The sequence below is a fragment of the Scyliorhinus torazame genome, chromosome 4 (assembly GCF_047496885.1).
Source record: "Scyliorhinus torazame isolate Kashiwa2021f chromosome 4, sScyTor2.1, whole genome shotgun sequence".
Taxonomy (NCBI): Eukaryota; Metazoa; Chordata; class Chondrichthyes; order Carcharhiniformes; family Scyliorhinidae; genus Scyliorhinus; species Scyliorhinus torazame.
Window position 1 is genome coordinate 101,683,271 of NC_092710.1, and position 23,637 is coordinate 101,706,907.

Sequence of the window (23,637 nt, forward strand, 5' to 3'; positions counted from 1 at the left end):
CTTCCGCCTCCGCCACGGTCTCCACCATGGTGGAGGCAGAAGAGACTCCCTCCACTGCGCATGCACAGGAAACTTTCAGCGGCCACTGACGCTCCCGCGCATGCGTTGGGAAACTGTCAGCGGTCGCTGATGCTCCCGCGCATGCGCCGCATTTCCGCGCCAGCTGGCGGGGCAACAAACGCCATTTCCGCCAGCTGGCGGGGCAGAAATCCCTCCCGCGCCGGCCTAGCCCCTCAATGTTGGGGCTCGGCCGCCAAAGCATTCCGCACCTTTGGGCCGGCGCGACGCCCGTCGGCGGACATCGCGCCGTTGGGGGAGAATTTCGCCCCAGATTTCTAAATTCTTGGAAGTGCAGGGTCAGATTAGTTCAAGTCAGCATGGATTTAGTAAGGGGAGGTCGTGCCTGACAAACCTGTTAGAGTTCTTTGAAGAGATAACAAATAGGTTCGACCAAGGAGAGCCAATGGATGTTATCTAACTTGACTTCCAAAAGGCCTTTGATAAGGTGCCTCACGGGAGACTGCTGAGTATTCGAGGCAAGGTACTGACATGGATTGACGATTGGCTGTCAGGCAGAAGGCAGAGAGTTGGGATAAAAGGTTCTTTTTCGGAATGGCAACCGGTGACGAGTGGTGTCCCGCATGGTTCAGTGTTAGGGCCACAGCTGTTCTCCTTATATATTAACGATCTAGATGACGGGACTGGGGGCATTCTGGCTAAGTTTGCCGATGATACAAAGATAGGTGGAGGGGCAGGTAGTATGGAGGAGGTGGGGAGGCTGCAGAAAGATTTAGACAGTTTAGGAGAGTGGTCCAAGAAATGGCTGATGAAATTCAACGTGGGCAAGTGCGAGGTCTTGCACTTTGGAAAAAAGAATAGAGGCATGGACTATTTTCTAAACGGTGACAAAATTCATAATGCTGAAGTGCAAAGGGACTTGGGAGTCCTAGTCCAGGATTCTCTAAAGGTAAACTTGCAGGTTGAGTCCGTAATTAAGAAAGCAAATGCAATGTTGTCATTCATCTCAAGAGGCTTGGAATATAAAAGCAGGGATGTACTTCTGAAGCTTTAAAAAGCATTAGTTAGGCCCCATTTAGAATACTGTGAGCAATTTTGGGCCCCACACCTCAGGAAGGACATACTGGCACTGGAGCGGGTCCAGCGGAGATTCACACGGATGATCCCAGGAATGGTAGGCCTAACATACGATGAACGTCTGAGGATCCTGGGATTATATTCATTGGAGTTTAGGAGGTTGAGGGGAGATCTAATAGAAACTTACAAGATAATGAATGGCTTAGATAGGGTGGATGTAGGGAAGTTGTTTCCATTAGCAGGGGAGACTAGGACCCGGGGGCACAGCCTTAGAATAAAAGGGAGTCACTTTAGAACAGAGATGAGGAGAAATTTCTTCAGCCAGAGAGTGGTGGGTCTGTGGAATTCATTGCCACAGAGGGCGGTGGAGGCCAGGACGTTGAGTGTCTTTAAGACAGAAGTTGATAAATTCTTGATTTCTCGAGGAATTAAGGGCTATGGAGAGAGAGCGGGTAAATGGAGTTGAAATCAGCCATGATTGAATGGTGGAGTGGACTCGATGGGCCGAATGGCCTTACTTCCGCTCCTATGTCTTATGGACTAGTGGGGTACATAGAACATACAGTGCAGAAGGAGGCCATTCGGCCCATCGAGCTTGCACCGACCTACTTAAGCCCTCACTTCCACCCTATTCCCTTAACCCAATAACCACTTCTAACCTTTTTGGTCACTAAAGGCAATTTATCATGGCCAATCCATCAAACCTGCACATCTTTGGACTGTGGGAGGAAACCCAAGCAGACACGGGGAGAATGTGCAGACTCTGCAGGCAGTGACCTAGCGGGTCTATCTATCCTATTAGATCGGGTAGATTTAGAAATAACGTTTCCGATGGTGGGGGATTCCAGAAATAGGGGGTCATAGTTTACAATGAGGTGTTTAAGACCTTTTAGGTCTGATGTGAGGAAAAATTTCTTCACTGAGAGTGGTGAATCTGTGGATTATGTCTTTATCCCCTTCAGATCTCATGACCTGCTTACCGAAATCTAAACACAATGTCTCAAATTATCTACAATGCAGGGAATTTCCTGCAATCATAACACAGTTCCATTAGGCCCCTCTTTGTTAACAAATATGTGGTTGGAATTAATGATCACACTTTTATGACATTTAAAAAAAAAATTATATTTTATTCAAGATTTTTGGCCAAACATAACAATACGTAGTGTTTCTTTTACACAACAATAAAGCAATATAAATAACAGTGGCCAGTTTTAAACAAATAAATAAGTAATATATAAACAAAAACAAAATTAAATGGCAACTGCCTTGTCCAAAATAAATACTCTCCAAAAATACAGTCCAACAATCCAATATACAATTACATATACCAAATACCTATACATATACATATATCAATTAGTCGATTTCGGCGGGAGAATCAGCTGGTGAGTCAGTTTCAGCGGGAGCAGTGCGGAAGTGGTTGCTGGGAGGTAAGTCTGTCCTTTAAAAGCACTTGTCTTTGCAGGGGCAGGCCAGTCGATTTCGGCGGGAGAATCAGCTGGTGAGTCAGTTTCAGCGGGAGCAGTGCGGAAGTGGTTGCTGGGAGGTAAGTCTGTCCTTTAAAAGCACTTGTCTTTGCAGGGGCAGGCCAGTCGATTTCGGCGGGAGAATCAGCTGGTGAGTCAGTTTCAGCGGGAGCAGTGCGGAAGTGGTTGCTGGGAGGTAAGTCTGTCCTTTAAAAGCACTTGTCTTTGCAGGGGCAGACCAGTCGATTTCGGCGGGAGAATCAGCTGGTGAGTCAGTTTCAGCGGGAGCAGTGCGGAAGTGGTTGCTGGGAGGTAAGTCTGTCCTTTAAAAGCACTTGTCTTTGCAGGGGCAGGCCAGTCGATTTCGGCGGGAGAATCAGCTGGTGAGTCAGTTTCAGCGGGAGCAGTGCGGAAGTGGTTGCTGGGAGGTAAGTCTGTCCTTTAAAAGCAATTGTCTTTGCAGGGGCAGGCCAGTCGATTTTGGCGGGAGTGGAGCTGGCTGGTTAGTCAATTTCAGCAGGAGCTGAGAAATTTTTTTTTTTTTTTAAATTAGTGTTTTAGGCGGGAACAGGAAGTCGACCCGCGGACGTCTGGGAAGACCCTCACCAATAAATTCTGGTGGAGAGGAAACCTGAGACACTACACGTGTAGTGTCTCCCACCCACCCTCCTCCTCTAACCTAATAATAAAACCCATTGGTCTGAGGTAAGTACCATATTTTATTATATTATTATTATTTTTTATAAAAAATTTAATTTAGTTGTTAGCCAGATCTTGGTAGAAAGTTAGAGGAATGGCAGGGAAGGGAGTGCAATGTTCCTCCTGCAGGATGTTTGAGGTGAGGGATGCAGTTAGTGTCCCTGCTGATTTTACCTGCAGGAAGTGCTGCCATCTCCAGCTCCTCCAAGACCGAGTTAGGGAACTGGAGCTGGAGTTGGAAGAACTTTGGATCATTCGGGAGGCAGAAGGGGTCATAGATAGCAGCTTCAGGGAATTAGTTACACCAAAGATTGGAGATAGGTGGGTAACTGTAAGAGGGTCTGGGAAAAAGCAGTCAGTGCAGGGATCCCCTGCGGTCGTTCCCCTGAGAAACAAGTATACCGCTTTGGATACTTGTGGGGGGGGGGGACTTACCAGGGGTAAGCCATGGGGTATGGGCCTCTGGCACGGAGTCTGTCCCTGTTGCTCAGAAGGGAAGGGGGGAGAGGAGCAGAGCATTAGTAATTGGGGACTCTATAGTCAGGGGCACAGAGAGGAGATTTTGTGGGAGTGTGAGAGACTCACGTTTGGTATGTTGCCTCCCAGGTGCAAGGGTACGTGATGTCTCGGATCGTGTTTTCCGGGTCCTTAGGGGGGAGGGGGAGCAGCCCCAAGTCGTGGTCCACATTGGCACTAACGACATAGGTAGGAAAGGGGACAAGGATGTCAGGCAGGCTTTCAGGGAGCTAGGATGGAAGCTCAGAACTAGAACAAACAGAGTTGTTATCTCTGTGAGTCTGGGAGCGCTGACGGAGAAATATGGGTTGCCCCAAGGGAATGCATTTCGGTATATGCAATTGAGGGCTTTTACGAGGCAACAGATGAGGGAATTCCCGCAGCTCCCGACGCAGGAGGTGCAGGATAGAGTGATCTCAGAGACATGGGTGGGGGACGGTAAGGTGGCGGACATATACAGGGAGATGAGGGACGAGGGGGAGATCATGGTAGATGAGCTGAAAGGGAAATGGGAAGAAGAACTGGGGGAGGAGATTGAGGAGGGGCTGTGGGCTGATGCCCTACGTAGGGTAAACTCATCGTCCTCGTGTGCCAGGCTAAGCCTGATACAATTTAAGGTGCTGCACAGGGCGCATATGACTGGAGCACGGCTTAGTAAATCTTTTGGGGTAGAGGATAGGTGTGCGAGATGCTCGAGAGGCCCAGCGAATCACACCCACATGTTCTGGTCATGCCATATATTTGGGGTTGCAGAAGAGCCGGGAGTGCAGGAGGCGAGAGAGGCTGACGTCTTGGCCTTTGCGTCCCTTGTAGCCCGGCGCAGTATATTGTTAATGTGGAAGGAAGCCAAACCCCCGGGTGTGGAGACCTGGATAAACGACATGGCAGGGTTTATAAAGTTAGAACGGATTAATGTTTGTGTTAAGGGGTTCGGGTCAGGGGTTCACCAGGCAGTGGCAACCGTTCGTCGATTACCTCGCAGAAAGATAGAGGGAATGGAAAAGAAGTAGACAACAGCAGCAACCCAGGGGGGAGGGGGGGGGGAAGGGCGGGGGGGAGGAATCGTACGGACTCTCAGGGATGTTATTGTATATAGAACATAGAACATAGAACGATACAGCGCAGTACAGGCCCTTCGGCCCACGATGTTGCACCGAAACAAAAGCCATCTAACCTACACTATGCCATTATCATCCATATGTTTATCCAATAAACTTTTAAATGCCCTCAATGTTGGCGAGTTCACTACTGTAGCAGGTAGGGCATTCCACGGCCTCACTACCCTTTGCGTAAAGAACCTACCTCTGACCTCTGTCCTATATCTATTACCCCTCAGTTTAAAGTTATGTCCCCTCGTGCCAGCCATATCCATCCGCGGGAGAAGGCTCCCACTGTCCACCCTATCCAATCCCCTGATCATTTTATATGCCTCTATTAAGTCTCCTCTTAACCTTCTTCTCTCCAACGAAAACAACCTCAAGTCCATCAGCCTTTCCTCATAAGATTTTCCCTCCATACCAGGCAACATCCTGGTAAATCTCCTTTGCACCCGCTCCAAAGCCTCCACGTCCTTCCTATAATGCGGTGACCAGAACTGTACGCAATACTCCAAATGCGGCCGTACTAGAGTTCTGTACAGCTGCAACATGACCTCCTGACTCCGGAACTCAATCCCTCTACCAATAAAGGCCAACACTCCATAGGCCTCTTCACAACCCTATCAACCTGGGTGGCAACTTTCAGGGATCTATGTACATGGACACCTAGATCCCTCTGCTCATCCACACTTCCAAGAACTTTACCATTAGCCAAATATTCCGCAAAGCTTGCCCTCCTTCTCGCCACCTCCGCACTCCAATCTTGATATACGCGGATATACGAGGAATTTCTCCAGCCCTCGGTCTTCGCGCCATAACCCGATAGGCTCCCTCCACCTCCAGCGGACCCGTCGGGGCCTCCGATCCCATTAACGAGTGCAGCATCGTGCTCACATATGCCCCGACTACCGCCCCTTCTGCACCTTCGGGAAGACCAAGAATCCTTAGGTTCTACCTCCTCGCATTATTCTCCAGCACCTCCAGCCTTTCCACACATCTTTTGTGTTGTGCCTCGTGGGTCTCCGTTTTCACCACCAGGCCCTGTATGTCGTCCTCATTCTCAGCAGCCTTTGCCTTCACGACCCGAAGCTCCTGTTCCTGGGTCTTTTGCTCCTCCTTTAGCCCCTTAATCGCTTGTAATATCGGGGCCAACAGCTCCTTCTTCATCTCCTTTTTGAGTTCATCTACGCAACGCCGCAGGAACTCTTGTTGGTCAGGGCCCCATATTAAATTGCCTCCTTCCGACGCCATCTTGCTTTGTGCCTGCCTTCCTGGCCGCTGCTCTAGAGGATCCACCGCAATCCGGCTACTTTCCTCTCTTTTTTCCATCCGTGTCCAGGGGGGATTCCCTTCTGGATTACCGCACAGTGTTATTTGCCGTTAAAATTGCCGTTGGGGCTCCTATTAAGGACCCAAAAGTCCTTTCCACCGGGAGCTGCCGAAATGTGCGACTTAGCTGGTCATTGCCGCACCCGGAAGTCTCCTTTTATGACATTTTAATAGCACCTTTTGCAGGCACTCTGCCTGCTTGTATGTTAAACCAGGATTTAAAAACAAATAGTGCAACAGATACATACATAATGTGTATAGTTATTTCTGACATTCATCACATGATTTCCCCCTCCCCTTCACTGGGCTTCCAGAAGCACCCACCCCCAGTCCTGAGGCCCCGCCCACCCTCGCCCTGGGCTCCGCCCCCTCTTACCGAGGCCCCGCCCCTCGCCCCGAGGCGCCGCTCTCTGTGCCAATCCCTGTGATGTAGGGAAATCGCGTCATCCAGCCTGCTGACGTCAGCCCGTCTGCTGGCCGGCGCACGGATAACCACTTCTGAGCGGTGAACCGTCCCGGAACTCCCAAACCTGAGGGATTCCGCCGCAATTAAAATGCAGATCGAAGTTGCGTTAATGTCATGCAATTCAGCGCACGTTTGAAAAAGTCCGATTTCAAGCCTGATGGGCAAACGATGCGGGTCGACCTCTGTTTGTCCTGCCACCCCTTTGCAAAGGGGGGTCGGGGGAACTCTGTGATGCGGGCGGACGTAGCGTTGTTGTGGTGGCGCTGCTAGGGAGTGAGGCGGCCCCTGCTGCTTCCGGTCGGCGGCCATGTTGTAGGAGAGGGAGCGAAAGGAGCAGGGAGAGTGAGTGTCCCCGGGAGGGGGAGAGAGAGAGAGAGAGAGAGAGACACACACACACACACACACACTGTGCTTAGAGCCCGGGGAGACAGACAGACAGATAGGGCTTGTGTGCCCGGGGCGAAGGTCAGCCCGTGTGCCCGGACAGCGGCACTATGAGCACCCGCTCAGAGCGGGAGAAATCCCAGAAGCAGAACGAGCAGCACCAGCTCATCCTGTCAAAACTGTTGCGGGAGGAGGACAACAAATACTGTGCCGACTGCGAGGCCAAAGGTACCGGGGGTGGGGGCAGCGCGGGTGGGGGTCTGCGGCACAGTCAGCCTGACCAGGAAGCGGCCTGACTCGGTCTCAAGATCCTTTTAAAAAGGAAGGAAGCGGGAAGCCTACACTTTCCAATCATTACGCCAGCTCAGTCACTCCCACCCCCATTCATCCGGCCTGCTCATTGTCACACCCCTTGGCCTGTGCCGGGTTGTATTTGCAAAGCTGTCATCTGGAGACTGCACACGCCCTTCTCTGTCACCTCCCTTCCCTCCTGTGACTGGTGAAAATGTCCCATCCACCTATTAGACCCTGCACGGATTGCGTTAAAATCAAAGCGTTGACACGTCCAGTACTTGAATCAAACCCCTCGCTGTTTAATGTAGGAGAGGGGGTGAATGCTGAGCTGTCACTGAATGTGACATTCACTCTTGATCAGTTCCTCCAGTATTGATGATGGTGCCCCAGGGCCAGCACCTGATGTGCAACAGCAACTATATATTTATCCTGACTAATACTAAATCGGTTGGAAACAGTAACAAGTTGTGTGCATTTACACCTCTTCAGTCAGTCTTGAAGGAATTCCGAGGTGCATTCATTCTGTTTGGATAAACTTGAAATTCTGCACTTACCAAAGTATAGTTGAATTTGTTTTCTGTATTTGCAAAAGTGTGGTTAAAACCTTGATTTACTTGGATCCCAACTTCCTATTCCAAAACATTTCCTTCCTTTTGAAACAATTATATTATTTTGTACCTATCAATTACAAAACACTGGGTTGCGAAATGGTGTGTTAAGGTACCACATTGGATTATGTATACTGTTGTAGTGGTGATTTAAGTGTACTGTGTTTTCTGTCTGTTCCTGCTGGTATCACGCAACCCTGCAATTATTAGTTGCCAACCAAAGTAATCTGGATGGAGTCCGGAGATTCTTTCCCCAAGTCTGCAGAAAAATATGTTTTAGACTATGTCCTACTTTAATTTCTCAGTCAAAATGATAAATCCCTATGGATTAGTATAATATATTTGCACATTGTAAAAATGATTTGGTTGCACCTTTGCACAATCACAATGAATTGCAACTAAGCCATAGATTAAAATATCTAGCTTGCTATTGCATTGAAGGCAATTTTGACTGTACTATGGTATGATGGTCATTGGTTGAAAACATCGTTTTAAAGTTTAAATGTGAGTGAATTTTAATTTATCATGAGTCATGGTTCTTACTTTAAAGGAAGGTCACACATTGATTATTCCTTGTGCTTATCTGTATTCATTACTGGTCTTTGTGTACATGTGAAGGTAGCCATCTTACAGCAGGGCACATTTCATGTCAAAATTGACAGTTAGAAGATTTCTAAGATGGCAGTATCCTTGGAGTGATATTGCTGATGAGTGGACATGATAATTGCTTCATTTGATTTTCGGAGGATCCTTATATCGGAACAGTTGGGATGGACAGCAGATGCTAGCTTTGCCAGCACTGCTCTCACCAAGGACTGGAAAAATATACGAAAATTCAAAACTGTAAAGATAACGATGCATTTATATTGCTTTCATCAATTTAGTAAAATACCAAATATACCTGAGTATTTGAGAAGTGCGATGAGAGGACAGTTAGAGGAACATGAGAAGTGTAGCTATATTAGTAAGAATATACATGGAATATACATGGGCATTACGGTAGCATAGTGGTTAGCACTGTTGCTTCACAACTCCAGGGTCCCAGGTTCGATTCCGGCTTGGGTCATTGTCTGTGTGGAGTCTGCACATTCTCCCTGTGTGTGCGTGGGTTTCCTCTGGGTGCTCCGGTTTCCTCCCACAGTCCAAAGATGTGCAGGTTAGGTGGATTGGCCACGATAAATTGCCCTTAGTGTGTCCAAAAAAGGTTAGGTGGGGTTACTGGGTTCTGGGGATAGGGTGGAGGCGTGGGCTTGGGTGGGGTGCTCTTTCCAAGGGCCGGTGCAGACTCGATGGGCCGAGTGGCCTCCTGCACTGTAAATTCTATGATTCTATATATAATACACAGACAGGCAATTCAACCAAACCAGTCCGTGCTGGTGTCTATGCTTCTCCCATCATTCCTCTTTTAAATTTACCATGTTAACCTCTATTCCCTTCTCCATCATATGCTCGTCTAGTTTCCCCTTAAAGGTATCTATACTATTTGCTTCAACCATTCCCTGTGGTCAGAGTGCAACATTGTCAGCACTCTTTGGATAATCACGTTTCTTCTGAATTCTCAACTGGAATTCTTGGTGACTATCTTATATTGATAGCTGTGCTCTTCCATATGGGCCGACATGGAAGGTTTGGTTCACCTGCTCTTTTCCTTTCTGCCATTTTTGTGTGGTTCTATTTTGCAGTTGAAGATTGCATTTTTGTAAGTTGATACTTTTACTGATTCAGTGGCTATAAACACTGAGGCCAATAAGACCAGATATTTCTCATGTCCTTGGTGCATCAGGTGACTGCCTGGTGAAGAATGAGAAGGCCTCCTTTTGGCCACGATCTAAGATGGTCAGGTTGGAGAAATGTGCTTGCTATAGCTGCTGACTGTGGTTTTCTGCTTAACTTTGCACAGGCATTCCTTTTCAAAGTTTAGGACAGCGTGTGCTGCTGTTGCCTTACCTTTGCTGTTTAAACAGGTACAGGCCTCTCTTCAGCCTCTCTTTGCAGTTGCTTCTTTCCACTGCAAGCCCTTTTTTTCAGCTCCCATTAGGACATTTGCGTCGTAAGTGACCTTGCTAACAGCACTTTATTAAACATTGTTTTATCCCAGGTTGCAGTAGTCCATGACAGAATTTTGATTTTTCTTGCTATGAAGTATGAATCCTGGTGATATGGAAATTGTCAAGTCCCTTCATGTAATCCTGTTTTTATTGGCCCTCCATTATTGTTCCTCATTTCAAGGCATAAAAAAACTGTAAAATGTAGATGAATTTAAGAATCTCAATCTTGCATCACAGAAGAAGGCCCAGCCTGACTTGCCTGATCCTGCATGTGCTAACTCTTTAAAAGGACCATCAAATTTTGGAACCTGGAATGTACAAACCCTCATGATAATGAGCAAAACAGCGACTGGAACGGAGAATTGTTGCCTGTGAACTCGGGCATTTCAGCATTGACGTCACTGCCCTGCAAGAGACCTAAAGAGCAGTTGAAGGGCGGGTGAGGGAGGATGGCAGTGGTTTCACCTTGGTCCGGAGAGGAAACCCCGAGGATCAGCCCAGGAAGCATGGAACTGGTTTCACCCCTAAGAACAAACTCGTCAATCGTTTTACAACCATGGATGAGGACGTGTTGAGGAAAACCTCCAACTCCCCATCAAAGATGATCTTGGATCCCAGCCACCAAGTGTTGACGAAGTTGAAGCCGCCATTAAACACATGAAGAATGGAAAAGCCACAGGAGTGGATGGGATCCCAGTGGAGATTTTCAAACCTCGAGGAGAAGAGATAACCCTTTGTTTCCCATCAGTTGTTGCTGAAAACCTGGGACAGAGATGAAATTCCTGCCTACCTAAGGGATGCCGTCATCGCCATCAAGGAAGGAGACAAAGCGGACTGTGGGAATTACCGAGGAATGTCCCTACGCTCCATCACTGGGAGGGCCATCTCCAGAATCTTTGCTTGCCGCCATCTCCCGTTCTCTGAAGAAGTTCTTGCAGAAAGCCAGCGTGGCTTACAACCAAACTGTAAAATAGCAGACATGATTTTCACTGCTTGTGAACTTCAAGAGAACTGCCAGGAGCAACATCAACCACTCTACATGGCCTTCGTTGATCTGACCAAGCTTTTGACTCAATTGGGAAGTGCTGTGGAAGATGCTGTCAGAGGTTGGCTGTCTAGAGAAATTCACCAGCATCCTCCAACTTCTCCATCACAAGATGTCGAAGGGCTGAAATAATGCAGAAACGTTTTGAGTTCAAGACTAGAGTTAATCAGGATTGAGTTGTCGCCATCACCCTTTTTCTCCATCTTGTGACCACCATCCTTCACCTTGTCAAGAACAAGCTTCCCAGTGGAGTGGATATCGTCTACAGGAAGGACGGCAAACCTTTCAACCTCAACCGGTTGAAATCCAAGAACAAAACAACACTGACATTGCTTGTGGAGCTTCAGTGAGCAGATAACATCGCCATCTCTACTCTCTCAGAAGAAAATCTCTAAGCCAGGCTTGACACCTTCGTGGAAGTAACTTCAAGAAGACTCAAATCCTTTACCAACTTGCCCCAGGGCAAGATCCAGTCTCCCCCTCCATCCTGATCAATGGAGAAACCCTACAAAACGTGGAACATTTCCCCATACCTGGTGAGTCATCTCTCACCAAGGCTGACATCGATGCGGAGGTCCAACATTGTATCTAATCCACGAGCGCCTCCTTCAGACCCCTAAAGACGTGAGTCTTTGATGACCGTGACATCTGTGCTGACACCAAGATCCTTGTGTACAAGGTAGCCATCCTCCCAACTCTTCTATACGGCTCAGAAACTGAAATTTCGACTATGTACAGACGGCACCTCAAGGCCCTGGAGAGGTACCATAAGTGCTGTCTGAGATGGCGCACTAACATCAGTGTCCTTGAAGTAGCCAAGAGCACCAGCATAGAGGCTATGATCATCCAAAACCAGCTTGACTGGGCCAGCCATGTGCTTAGAATGTCAGAGTCCCGACTGGCAAAGCAAATCTTCTTTGTCCAGCTCAAGGAAGTCTTCTGAACTAGAGGATGACAAAGGAAGGGCCTTCGAAGGCACACTGAAGTCTTACCTCAAGAAATGTAACATGGACGTCAACGTCTGGGAGACCTTGCTCAGAAGAGACCTACTTGGTGGAACCTCCTGATTGAGCAATTCTTCGAGGTCACCCAATGGCAAGAGGAGGCCTGGAAAAATATCCTGAGAAAGGAATACCAGCGATCCAGAGTCCAAGGACCGATCCCACCTCCCGGAAACGCCTACCAAATGTGCAGCCAAAGATATGGCTACTGGATCGGGCTCATCAGTCATGCAAGAACTTACCGAACCCGTGACCAGTAAGAGTTTCTTCGATAGACAGTTATACTTGTTAGGGTGAGTGACGAGATGTGGCCTGATCCTGCATGTGCTAACTCTTAAGAACCATAAAATCTTCCCCGTCCATGCCCAACTTTCTCTTGAAAGTTGGCGAATATGCTGCTGCTGCGTTCAGGCTGCTGCCCCATTTGGGCAATGTACCATAATGGCCTAGATTAAGTGTTTTCCAAACTCTTTTTCCTGGGACCCACTTTTACCAACTGGCCAACCTTCTAGACCCATGCCGGCCTACCTTCGTGGCACACCATTATTTCTTTATTTCTTTACATGAATGCAATAGGTGAGTTAGCTTGGTGCTCATGATCTCGCTTGCTTTGTCATTCAATCTTACATTTCTGCTCAGGACTTCAGCTGATGATTTAAGTGCTCGCTCATCTTTTGAAAAAAATCAAGAGATTTGTCCTCAAACATACTACGCTTAGTCTTTAACTGTGTTTGAACTTTTATTTGCCAGTACTTCCCTGCATATAACATGCATGGGCTTTGCATTCTGATTTACATTGACACAATTAACAAAACCACACCGTAAATCATTTGTGTACTGCTTTGTTCCAGATTTCAGTTTTTTTTTTTGGGTGTTCAGAGGTCCTGGCGCTCACACCGGCACTGCTTTGTTCTGCTGTGGACTCTCCTGAGCAGCTCACACCAGATTTAGTAATGAGATCCTGGCCTGTTTGTGTCTCTGGCCCCCTCTTCTTCATTGCAAAACAACCCATTTTAAATTCTTCAGTCCTGATGCTTGCTTGCTCGCAGATACGAAATGGAGGAATCTATCTTCAGTGATTTCAGGTCCAGAGTACATGATGTCCGTATACAGCGTAATCTGCTGCCACTTCTGGAGGGAAGACTCCATCAATTTAGAAAGAAACATCTGCTCCTCCGACAGCCAGAGGAGGCAGTCTGCTCTGCCGGGCTCCAGGCCTGCGCACTGCTGAGGGGACACGCATCCGTGGGATGGTGGGTATTTTTCAAAGTCGGTTGAAGCCATTGGACAATTCTTCCCGCGATTGGGAACGCCGTGACCGAATCGCTCCCCGACCCTCCCGATATTCACCTGCGACCCACCCGGGTCGCAACCTGAGTTTGAAAATGACTGGCCTAGATTTTATAATTAGCAGCAAAGGAAGAATGCTTGTCATTGATCATACATACAGCTTCCAACAGAATATTTACAAGGGAAGTGGTTGCTCAAGTTTGCTCAGGGATCAGGGTGGGAGAGAGCAGGGCAAGCAACAGTGTCGCCCCATAATCAATCCAATTCAGAATGTTTACCGAGGTGTGCAGAGGAATGAAATATAAAGTGGAACATTTAATTCATTGTAAAATCATGCATAGAAAGCAAAAAAGGGGGGCGGGGAAGATGAGAGGAACAAAAAAGATTCGGAAGGAGTGAGGCTCTTTTAATTTGAAAAATGTAATTTCAGTCCAGTGAAGTTGCTCATCATTGATTGACATCGGACTGTTCAAAAATTCACCTACATCTGAGTGCACCAACAATTTTTAAATGGTATGTGTAATGGGCAAGTACCTAAAGTTCATGTCCGTTAAATGGATTACAATGCCTAGTCACTCGACAAGGATTGTATTGCAGTTTATGGTGAAGCAGGAAAACCTGGTCAACAATTGCCAGATCTGTTTAAATACACATGTGCGGACTCTGCATTTTCTTGTCTGATTTATTCAATGAGCACTGTTAACGTTAAATCAAAATCCTTGCTGCATTTTGAAAAAAGGGTTACTCATCACATTTAAAGTTGCCTGTTGTGGTCATTGATCCTCCTGCCATGGAAGCAGAATGGAAAAACGATCCAACCCCCTCAATTTTGGACACCTGTAGTCTAAGGCGAATTTCTCCACATAACTGATGCTATTGGAGTAAATTTCCTCTACTGTCAATGCAACTGGAAGTTGAGGATTGAGGCCTGATGACTTGCATTGAGAATTGGTAGCATTGAATGTAACCAAGTACAGATTTCTTTTGAGACATGAAGGGTTTTGGCCTAACATGCAGAAGCTGCACCTCCATCATGGTATTGTTTGTGGTGTTTTTCTTCTATTTTTTGCGTCCATTTATTGTGGTCAAGAGACTTGGGTGTGCTCATAGAAGAAACCCAAAGTTTTTTTTAATATAAATGTTTTCCAATTATGGGGCAATTTAACATGGCCAATCCACCTACCTTTCACATCTTTGGGTTGTGGGGGCGAAACCCACGCAAACACGGGGAGAATATGTAAACTCCACACGGGCAGTGACCCAGAGCCGGGATCGAACCTGGGACCTCGGCGCCGTGAGGCAGCACCACCGCACCACCACTAACCACTACACCACCGCGCTGCCCGAAGAAACCCAAAGTTAGCATGCAAATACAGTAAATGGCTTCCACATTTAAGAAAGGATATATTCGCACTGGAGGCGATAAAACAAAGGTTCATTAGATTAGTCCCTGGGATGAGGGGTTGTCTTATCGTGAGAGGCTGAGTAAATTGTGCTTAGGTTCTCTGGAGTTTAAACGGATGAGAAATATTGAAACACTCAAGATTTTGAAGGGGCTTGATAGGGTAGAGAGATTATTTCCACTGTTTGGGGAATCTCAAAGATGATGGCACAGTCTCAGGATAAGTGACTGATCATTTAAGACTGAAATGAGGAGAAATTGCTTCACTCGTAGCATTGTGAATCTTTGGAATTCTCTAACCCAGAGGGTCGTGGATGTTATCTTTGAATATGTTTTAAGCTGAAATAGACAGATCTTTGGTCTTTTAAAGAATTGAGGGATATGAGGAACGGGTGGGAAAATTCTGTTCATGTCCAGAATTGACCATCATGGTATTGAATGATGAAGCAGGCTTGACAGGCCATATGGTCCACTTCTGGTGTGTGATCTCTGTCACTGCTGCCTCCATAGTCAAAATCCCCTGTTGTTGGGTTTAAAAAAAAAATGCTGCCAATTACGAATTGTCATTTTTTACTTGAGGCCCAGCCATCCACAGTGCTATATGATGAAATTAAAAGTTCCTCTTTTGGACAAAACATTATTGGTTTCAAGCAAAATGTTTTTCACAATACCAAATTAATGGAAAAAAAATTCACTATTTGCTATCAGTTGCATCAGGGTTTCTGAAACGTTTTGAACTGTGATCTACCAAGAGCATCGGGGGAACCCAAGCAATTTCATAATGTTAGTGATCCTTTGCCGTGAAATAGTTGCGAACACACAAAGCAAATATAAACAAAAGCTGCAAACACAAAGCAAATGTAAACAAGTATTTTCTAATTTTATCCATGCATACATTAATCTGGTAATTAAAAGGTTCTCTGACTTAAAAATATATAAGCCTTCCGTGATCATTTAAAAAAAAAAAACATTTAGAGCACCCAATTCTTTTTTTTTCCAATTAAGGGGAAGTTTAATGTGGCCAACCCTGCACTTCCTTTGGGTTGTGGGGGTGAGACCCACGCAGACACTGGGAGAATGTGCAAACTCCACACAGACAGTGACCCGGGATCGAACCCAGGTCCTCGGCCCCGTGAGTCAGCAGTGCTAAACACTGCGTCACCGTGTTACCTTTCGGTAATTTTTAATGGGAGGAACGATGCTGGAAAGCTGATTGTAATATTGGACAGACACATGTTTCTCGCCCGCCTGCACGCCCCCTCCCTCCGCCACTCGCATGCCTGCCGCTGTCACTTGCACGCCGGCAATGAAGTTGTGACTGGCTTCCGATATTCCTGAAACAGGAAGGTGAAATATTTCTCGGCTATGGCTCAGTTGGTAGCACGCTCGCCTCAGACTCATAAGGTTTGAGTTTGAAATCCAATCCAGGACTCGTGTGATACTCCGTTTCAATACTGAGGAGCACACTAAGTGCCATCTTTTGAATGGAATGTTAAACTGAGGCCCCATATGCCTGCTATGGATGTAACAAACTCTATTTTGAAGAGCGGCAGCATTTGCCCAGATATCCTGGTCATCATTTATCTTTCAATCAACATTGAATAAACTGATTATCTGGTCTTTATCACTTTACTGTTTGTGGGAGCTTGAGTGTAAATTGGCTGCTATGTTTTCTACATTACAACTACACTTGTAAAAAGTATTTAATTAGCTGTAAAGTGCCTCGAGACATCTGGTGGTCTTCAAAAGCGCTATATAAATGCAAGTCTTTCTATTTCTCCCCCCGCCCCCCTCTACTGATGGCAGTCGGGTCCTGCAGGGTGCTATTTGCCTGTGCAGAGGAGGAGTGACTTCTATGATTGTCAGCTTGACAATCATTGTCTCACATTGCATGACCACTCTGTTTATCAGAGGGTGACTGCCCAACTGCCTCTCCCTCCAAAAGAAATCACATCTTCAGCGCAACAATTGAAAAGAACAATGAATAATGTAAAACTCCATACTGATCTACAGACTAGAGGGACTGTTCATGCATTACACTGATACTTTTTTCTCGGATCAGTTGTATTGGGAGCTGTTTGTGGAGGATCAAGCATTTCAATCCACTAATTTCTTTCAAGATTTAATGCCTGTGGGATTACTGCTCAGAAGTAACAATACGCCGAGGTGGCAAAATCCATGTTAATGCACTTAATTCCGAGATAAGTTAGAGCAATATATCTGCCACCTTGCATTTTAAATTGCTGACTAGGTTAATTTACTGCATCTTCTTGACCTCCCAAAGGCAATGCTGGGGAAGAAATGTGTCATTGGCTCATTCAAGCTGATGTGGAGAAGCATGAGATGTAAATAGTTCTTGTTTGCTTTAAACTTTAAAGGAAAAATGATCTTGTGGAAGAACTGAGCTGTTATGTAACTTGAGAAATTTTTAAAGAGAGAAGTTACCTGCAGTATTTTGGGGAGGAAAACATCAAGGGATTGTATGAATGTAGTATCTTTCAGGTGACTTAAATGTTGCCAGGATGTTATGAATATTCTCACATAAATAAAATCTTAATTTGAAGTGTTCATGGTTTAGGATAAGTCCGGAATTAGGACTCGAGTGGACTCAATGTCAAAATGGGTTTGGGGTTTGGAGTCTGTATTAAATCCTAGAATAAGAAAATTCTTTTTGGGGAATAATAATCTTTATTAGTGTCACAAGTAGGCTTTCATTAACACTGCAATGAAGTTACTGTGAAAACCCCCTAGTCGCCACACTTCAGCTTCTGTTCGGCTACTGAGGGAGAATTCGGAATGTCTAATTCCCCTAACAAACACGTCTTTCCGTACTTGTGGTAGGAAACCCCGGAGTACCCGGAGGAAACCCACGCAGACTCCGCACAGACAGTGACCCAAGCCGGGAATCAAACCTGGGTCCCTGGCGCTGTGAAGCTACAGTGCTAACCACTGTGTTACTGCGCCGCCCAATAATGACCTGATTGGCAAAAAGGGAAGTTACTAATTTAGAATGCAAATGACCATGGTTCATTGGATAATAAAGATTAATACTGAATGTTCCACTGGTTGAAGCATTGCAGACGACAAGTTCAGCACGTGTTGGTTTGTCTTTCTGTGAAAATGGGGCCTTCTCTTCTTGGTTCCTTGAACCAGATCTCTTGACTCATGATGTCCTTTAATATTTTAACAGAGTCAACTTAGATACAAATTCCCGTACAGATTTTAAGACTTCAATAGTTTCCCAGCCTAAACTGATAAAGCTTCTAATCCACCTTAACTGCTGGAGCTGCACACTGTACAGCTGCCTGCTGCTGAGTTTCACATTTTGTTGAAAACCGCTTCCTCACAAAGACTGACTTAATTAAAATGTTGAAGACTGCTCTACTGATCCCTACTACTGGATTCATACAGAAACCTTAAACCTGTGACAGTTAGTTTAGTCACTTCTGGGTTTCTATGCCCACCATGTGTCTATGTGACAATTTACCTGTTGATTGGCAACGTACGTGCAAATGTTGACTCTCCAGCATGAACATCCCCTGTCAAATGCAAAAGTGCTCAGCGATGCACTCTTACTTTTAGACCTGTTTTGGAGCTAGTTTTGCAACATTTTAGCCTGCATGCCTGTGTCAAACCAATAACAACTAGCCAAACATTTGCAACTCTTGACCAATAGGAAGAGTGTTCCTAGCTTCCCCACAACAAATTGAGCCAATCAACTTCACAGCCTTGTTGTCCCTTCTGACCTTCTAACTTCTAACCATTGTTTGTACCATTTTGATAGATGGTCCCGAGCACCCAGTGCTCTGTTCACCTTCCTAACCATACCTTTAGTTTCTTCATAAAATTACATGCCAAATTTACAATTTATCCCAAAATTCACCAATAATCCCAATAATATTTACAAGTGCAGACATTTAAAAAAAATATTTTTAGTAGGGTATTTGCAGGTTTTTATAATAATTACAATGATATAAACATTGTATAATAAGCATTTCCACCCCATCCCAATCTTCACACCCCAACCATAAAACAATCCAGCCCTCTTTTCCCCCCGCGCCCCCCCCCCCCTTTGAAATACTGCATCAGCTAACATTTTAATTTTCCCTGAGACAGTCGACGAACGGCTGTCACCTCCGGAGGTGAACCCTACCATTGACCCTCTTAAGGCGAACTTTATTTTCTCGAGACTGAGAAACCCAGTCATGTCACTCACCCGGGTTTCTACACTCGGGGGCTTCGAGTCCCTGCACATTAATAAGATCCATCTCCGAGCTACCAGGGAGGCAAAGGCCAAGGCGGCAGCCTCTTTCGCCCCCGGAACTCCCACATCAAATCAGCACAAAGCAGCATGTTTTAGGGTGGCTCAGCTACTGCAGGTTGACTGATTCTTGAATGTTCACTGGAGGTCCTGGTGGAGGAGGCCCATTGGCGGGGAATGTCCTGTATCTACAGGGGAGGGAAAGTGTTCATTTCTCCCTCTTGCCCCTGCACTCCTGCAGCGGTTGATGCTGCTCTGACAGGTGTCATGTCGCCTTCTCATTCCTCCTTGAACCAAAGTGGGAAGGGTCCTCACAAGGTGCTAAAGACCAAGTGATATGCCATCAATGAACACACTATGGGTGGTGAACGTAACTGAGGCTTTAATACACTAAACAGAAAGCCTCCTGGCCTCTGATCCCGAACTGGATCAGAGGCGGAGACCAGCCACCTTTATACATGAGGCCGAGGGGAGGAGCCACAGGCAGAGCCAGCAGGGACAAGCCCAGGCATGTAACAATACAACAGTACAATACAGTGGTTTACCACATTTACCCCCTATTAAAAAAGAGTCCGGCGGGGGTGAAGTGGACGGGTTGAGTTATAGATCGAGTCTGTCGGGGCTCTGACTTTCCGCTGCGACCGCCTCAGTCCCGGCTGTGGTGTGGACACTGGTGTCGGATGAGGTGTCGAGGCCTGCGTGTCCGGGAGCGTGTCATCTCCTGCGTCTCATCGTAGATGAGTAGTAATGGGGGGGGGAGACGGTGTAGGGTCGGGGGTAGTGGCGATGGTCACTGGGGGACCTGCGGGTGCCAAATCCCGAAGGGAGACTGTGTCCTCCCACCCGTCATGGTGTGCCACGTAGGCATTTTGGGGGTTAGCATGGAGGAGAAGGACCTTTTTGACCAGTGGATCTGACTTATGGCTCCTCGCATGCTTCCGGAGGAGGACGGGCCCTGGGACCATCAGCAAGGACGGGAGCGAGACCCCTGAGATGGACTTCCTGGGGAAAACAAACATCCTCTCATGAGGGGTCACATTGGTGGTGGTACACAGGAGCGACCGGATGGAGGGGAGCGCATCGGGAAGGACCTCCTGCCAGCGGTAGACAGGGAGACATGTAACAATACAATGGCACAATACAATACAGTGGTTTACCACACCAAGCACCCCCTTTCTCCTGGTGATTCCTATAATGTGTGTCCAATAAAGGTAGAGTAGCATACTTCTTTTGTGAAATCCTCAATTTCCAGAATAAGTGTTGATAGCTTGATGGTGTTTTGACAAAATGTCATGGAAAGTCTGTAAATCTATTTCAAACATCCTGTTCAAACCTCCAGTAGCAAGCAAAGTCTCCAATTAAGAGATTGAAAGTCTGCTGATTGTGAGATTGTATTCCTGAAGATGTTTGTCTTCAGTGTGATTGTCTGGATTTCACAGATTGACTGTTTATTGAACAGTTTCATCTTTTGGGAAATAGGTGGGAGGCAGTTATGCTTGCAACCAACACCCAGTTAGTCTTTTGTCAAGAAAACACTTTGTGTTTAAGATTAGATAGGAGCCCAAAGTAACCAAGTCTTGCATTGTGTATTTATTTTTGCTTGTTATCTAGGATTATCCACTCGTGAGGTAATAATTGCACATTCAACAGCTGTTTTTGATATTTGTTTGTTGTTAAACAGTAAACATTTAAAACATTGTCTTAAACATTAAAAGTTCTTAAAGTTTAGTTATAAATCTACTTATCATGCTGTTTGTAACCAAGTTTCCAAAGCTAATATTGTGTTGCAGGGAAACAATTTAGGAAGTGGATGTTACACAGGAAGTATTTTTGTAGACACAATTTCCATTATGTAAAATGTACATCACTGTTAAAATAGAATATATAACCATGTAATGATTTTTCCTTTGGCTAGCTAATTAAAAACATACATTCCACGTCCCTAGACGTGTTTTGAGGGATTAGAAAGGAGGTAAAGACAATTAAACTTGGATGAATGCAACTAGTGAAAGATAGTCAAAAATGAAATATAGGTCGAGTATCCTTTTGTCGCTAAATCTGACAACGTCCAAAATCATATTTTTCTTCATAGATTTTTAGTCTGTGACCCAAACTGATTGACTGTACCCGACCTTTAGCATCATAAGTCTCTGTCCCAAACTGAGACAAACCTTGTTGACTGCAACCGACCTTCGCGCGGGGAAGGCTCTGACCTGAACGACACGAACCTCACCAACCACACCCAACTGTTAGCGGCAGGAGTCTTGTTGCTTGCACTCTTCCTTGTGAACCCTCCTGTACAAGCAGAATTGCAGGTGGTACCATGGGTGGGAACTTAATCCTGTATTCTGTTCTTTTCCAGTTATTTCGTTTATTTTAGATTATAGCTAGCATAGGCATCGGCCATTGTTATGCAAGTAGACCTAGGCCTGTGTGTGGTATTCAGAAAACTGAAATGATATGAAATCTGATATGTACTTGGTCCCAAGGGTTACAGATGAAGCATACTTGACCTGTACATGCTGTTGTCCTAATTGTATCCTGGAAAACATTTTTCATTGTCAAATAGTTTGTTTTTTTGTGTAAACCGACATCGCTTATTCTGCAAGCTCCCACTGTGAATCTCAATTTCAGAAAGGTGCTTTGAACACATTTATTTACATCTAAGTTCAGAAGGAGATACTGTACTTGGTTAAATGCTGCAAATGAATTAAAATTACTGCTTAATAGTACTTTGTATCACATCAGACCATTTGTAATTCTTAATTAGCATCGCTTAACCACACAAGTTTGCTGATTTTTTTCGTTTTCATACAAGTTTAATAATTTTGAGTTGTTTTGGAAGATTTGCAAATAGAACGTGTGTGTTTTTTGGAGACACTATCTCTTGAAAGTTTGACCTACTTAAATCAAGGCTGAGTTTAAATTCCCTTAAAATCTGACTTGGTGATATGCAGTATACATTAGGTTTTTTCCTGTTAACTGAATCCACAGTGCTGTGACTAAGATGATTTTTAACTGTTAAACACTTGGATTGTCAGAAAGATGAAACCTTTTGACAAAGGTTCTGTCAAGAGCATGATGCCACTTAAAGCAAACCGTTTTATTTATTGTGTGACAAATGTGCTACTTATTTAAATGTTCCATAATCTGTCTGTGTATTTCAGCTACTACTGTGTGCTATTTACACCTCTTGATTTCCACCAATGGTTTCTGATTTACACATGTTGATTTGATTTCTGTATAATCCAGACTGTAGAGAATAGCTTCCTAGTTCTGTTTATTTATAGTCTAACCCCAATTCACCAAAATTCATGCATAGGTAGTGTACAAATCAAATAAAAGCAGTACCAGAAATACTCAGCAGGTTAGGCAGCCTCAGTGCTGAGAGAAAGAGTTAACATTACAGACCAAGACATTTTGTCAATTGTTGTTTTACAGTTGTTTCTGTCAGAACAAAATTCTCTTAGAATTAGCTAAAATTTGAATGAGAGTTTAACAATGGACCAGAAATCAGTGGGGGAAATAGTGATGTGTTGCATGTGCTCTCTTTCATTGTCATAAATTCAGCAACTTTCAACATGAGATATCATAAGTTCCGATTCTCCATAAATTGCTTCACTGTTGGCCTCACTAAAACTGGTAAAATGACCTTCTCACCGAGACTTCATTGAAGTAAATTGTGATCATGCAGTTGCTGGATTTTGGATGTTAATGTGAATGATTCTTGCTGCGGCCTTGTGGAGGACCCTGTCAGTCTTGTGATCTATGGTCCATGCGTCACACTCTCTCTTGAAGGTCCAGTGAAGCTGTGGCATCTCCACCCAGCAGGTAGTGAAGGCTTTTGTGACTCCGATACATTTCTGGAATCTCTTTGTGATTACGTTTGACATCCACACTACTTTGACAACCGGAAGAGGATGAAAATGTCGAGGTGGCAGATCAACTTGGTTCATTCTTCCCTGATAACAGAGGACTGAGAACAGGATCATCTAGGTAGGAAGAGGACCATAACGAACTTTTCCACTTAAAAGTCTACAGGGAATAAAGGCCTGAGGCGCATGGTGCAAAGACAGTCTCAACAACTAACTGTCTTTTTAAAAGATCACCTGCAGCCACAACTTAGAAGCTGCTGGCCCTTTATTTCTTGTAGTGATCCTTTCAGGTGGGCATTGGCGACATGTGGAGCATTACCCACGGTGTTCATCGGGTCATGGATGCTACATCCTGCAGGGTACAACTGGAGTTAATCTGGTATTAAAACCTGCTGTGGCAAAGGAAGAGGCCTATGGGACTGCTGGCTTCTTCAGACTGCAGGTTGCCTTTTCTAGAACCAGTCTGCTGCTGCAGATACCATCTGATGAACCCGCGATGGTTAGAAATAGGCAAGGGTACAATTATTGAATGTGATGGTCTGTATCCTGCATGCTATTGCTGATCCTTGGTGGATTTTAGGGCGAGGCATGTTCACTGAAGCCATGGCTCCTGATACTCATTTGCATCAACTACAATACAGAATGGGAAAGTTGCAGCCATGCACCTTTTGCACGCAACAAAGATTGTGAGGCCAGAAAGCATTCTTTAGATTAGCAAGAGACAGAAAACCGAGCAGGCCGGAATTAGATTTTGATAA

The 23,637-nt window shown here is 45.5% G+C and overlaps 1 protein-coding gene across 5 annotated transcripts in view; it reads left to right on the forward strand.

Annotated features, from left to right (window-relative positions):
- The first annotated feature begins 6,930 nt into the window (after positions 1–6,930).
- smap1 (small ArfGAP 1) overlaps positions 6,931–23,637 on the forward strand; it is a 357,663-nt gene continuing 340,956 nt past the window's right edge. For 2 of the 5 annotated variants that reach the window (XM_072498386.1, XM_072498387.1), the window contains exon 1: positions 6,935–7,283. In XM_072498386.1, coding sequence (XP_072354487.1) covers positions 7,166–7,283 — 118 coding nt within the window. In that variant the 5' untranslated portion in view covers positions 6,935–7,165. Of the gene's footprint in view, positions 7,284–23,637 lie in introns of all 5 variants that reach the window. The other 3 variants (XM_072498383.1, XM_072498385.1, XM_072498384.1) reach the window with 2 other exon arrangements.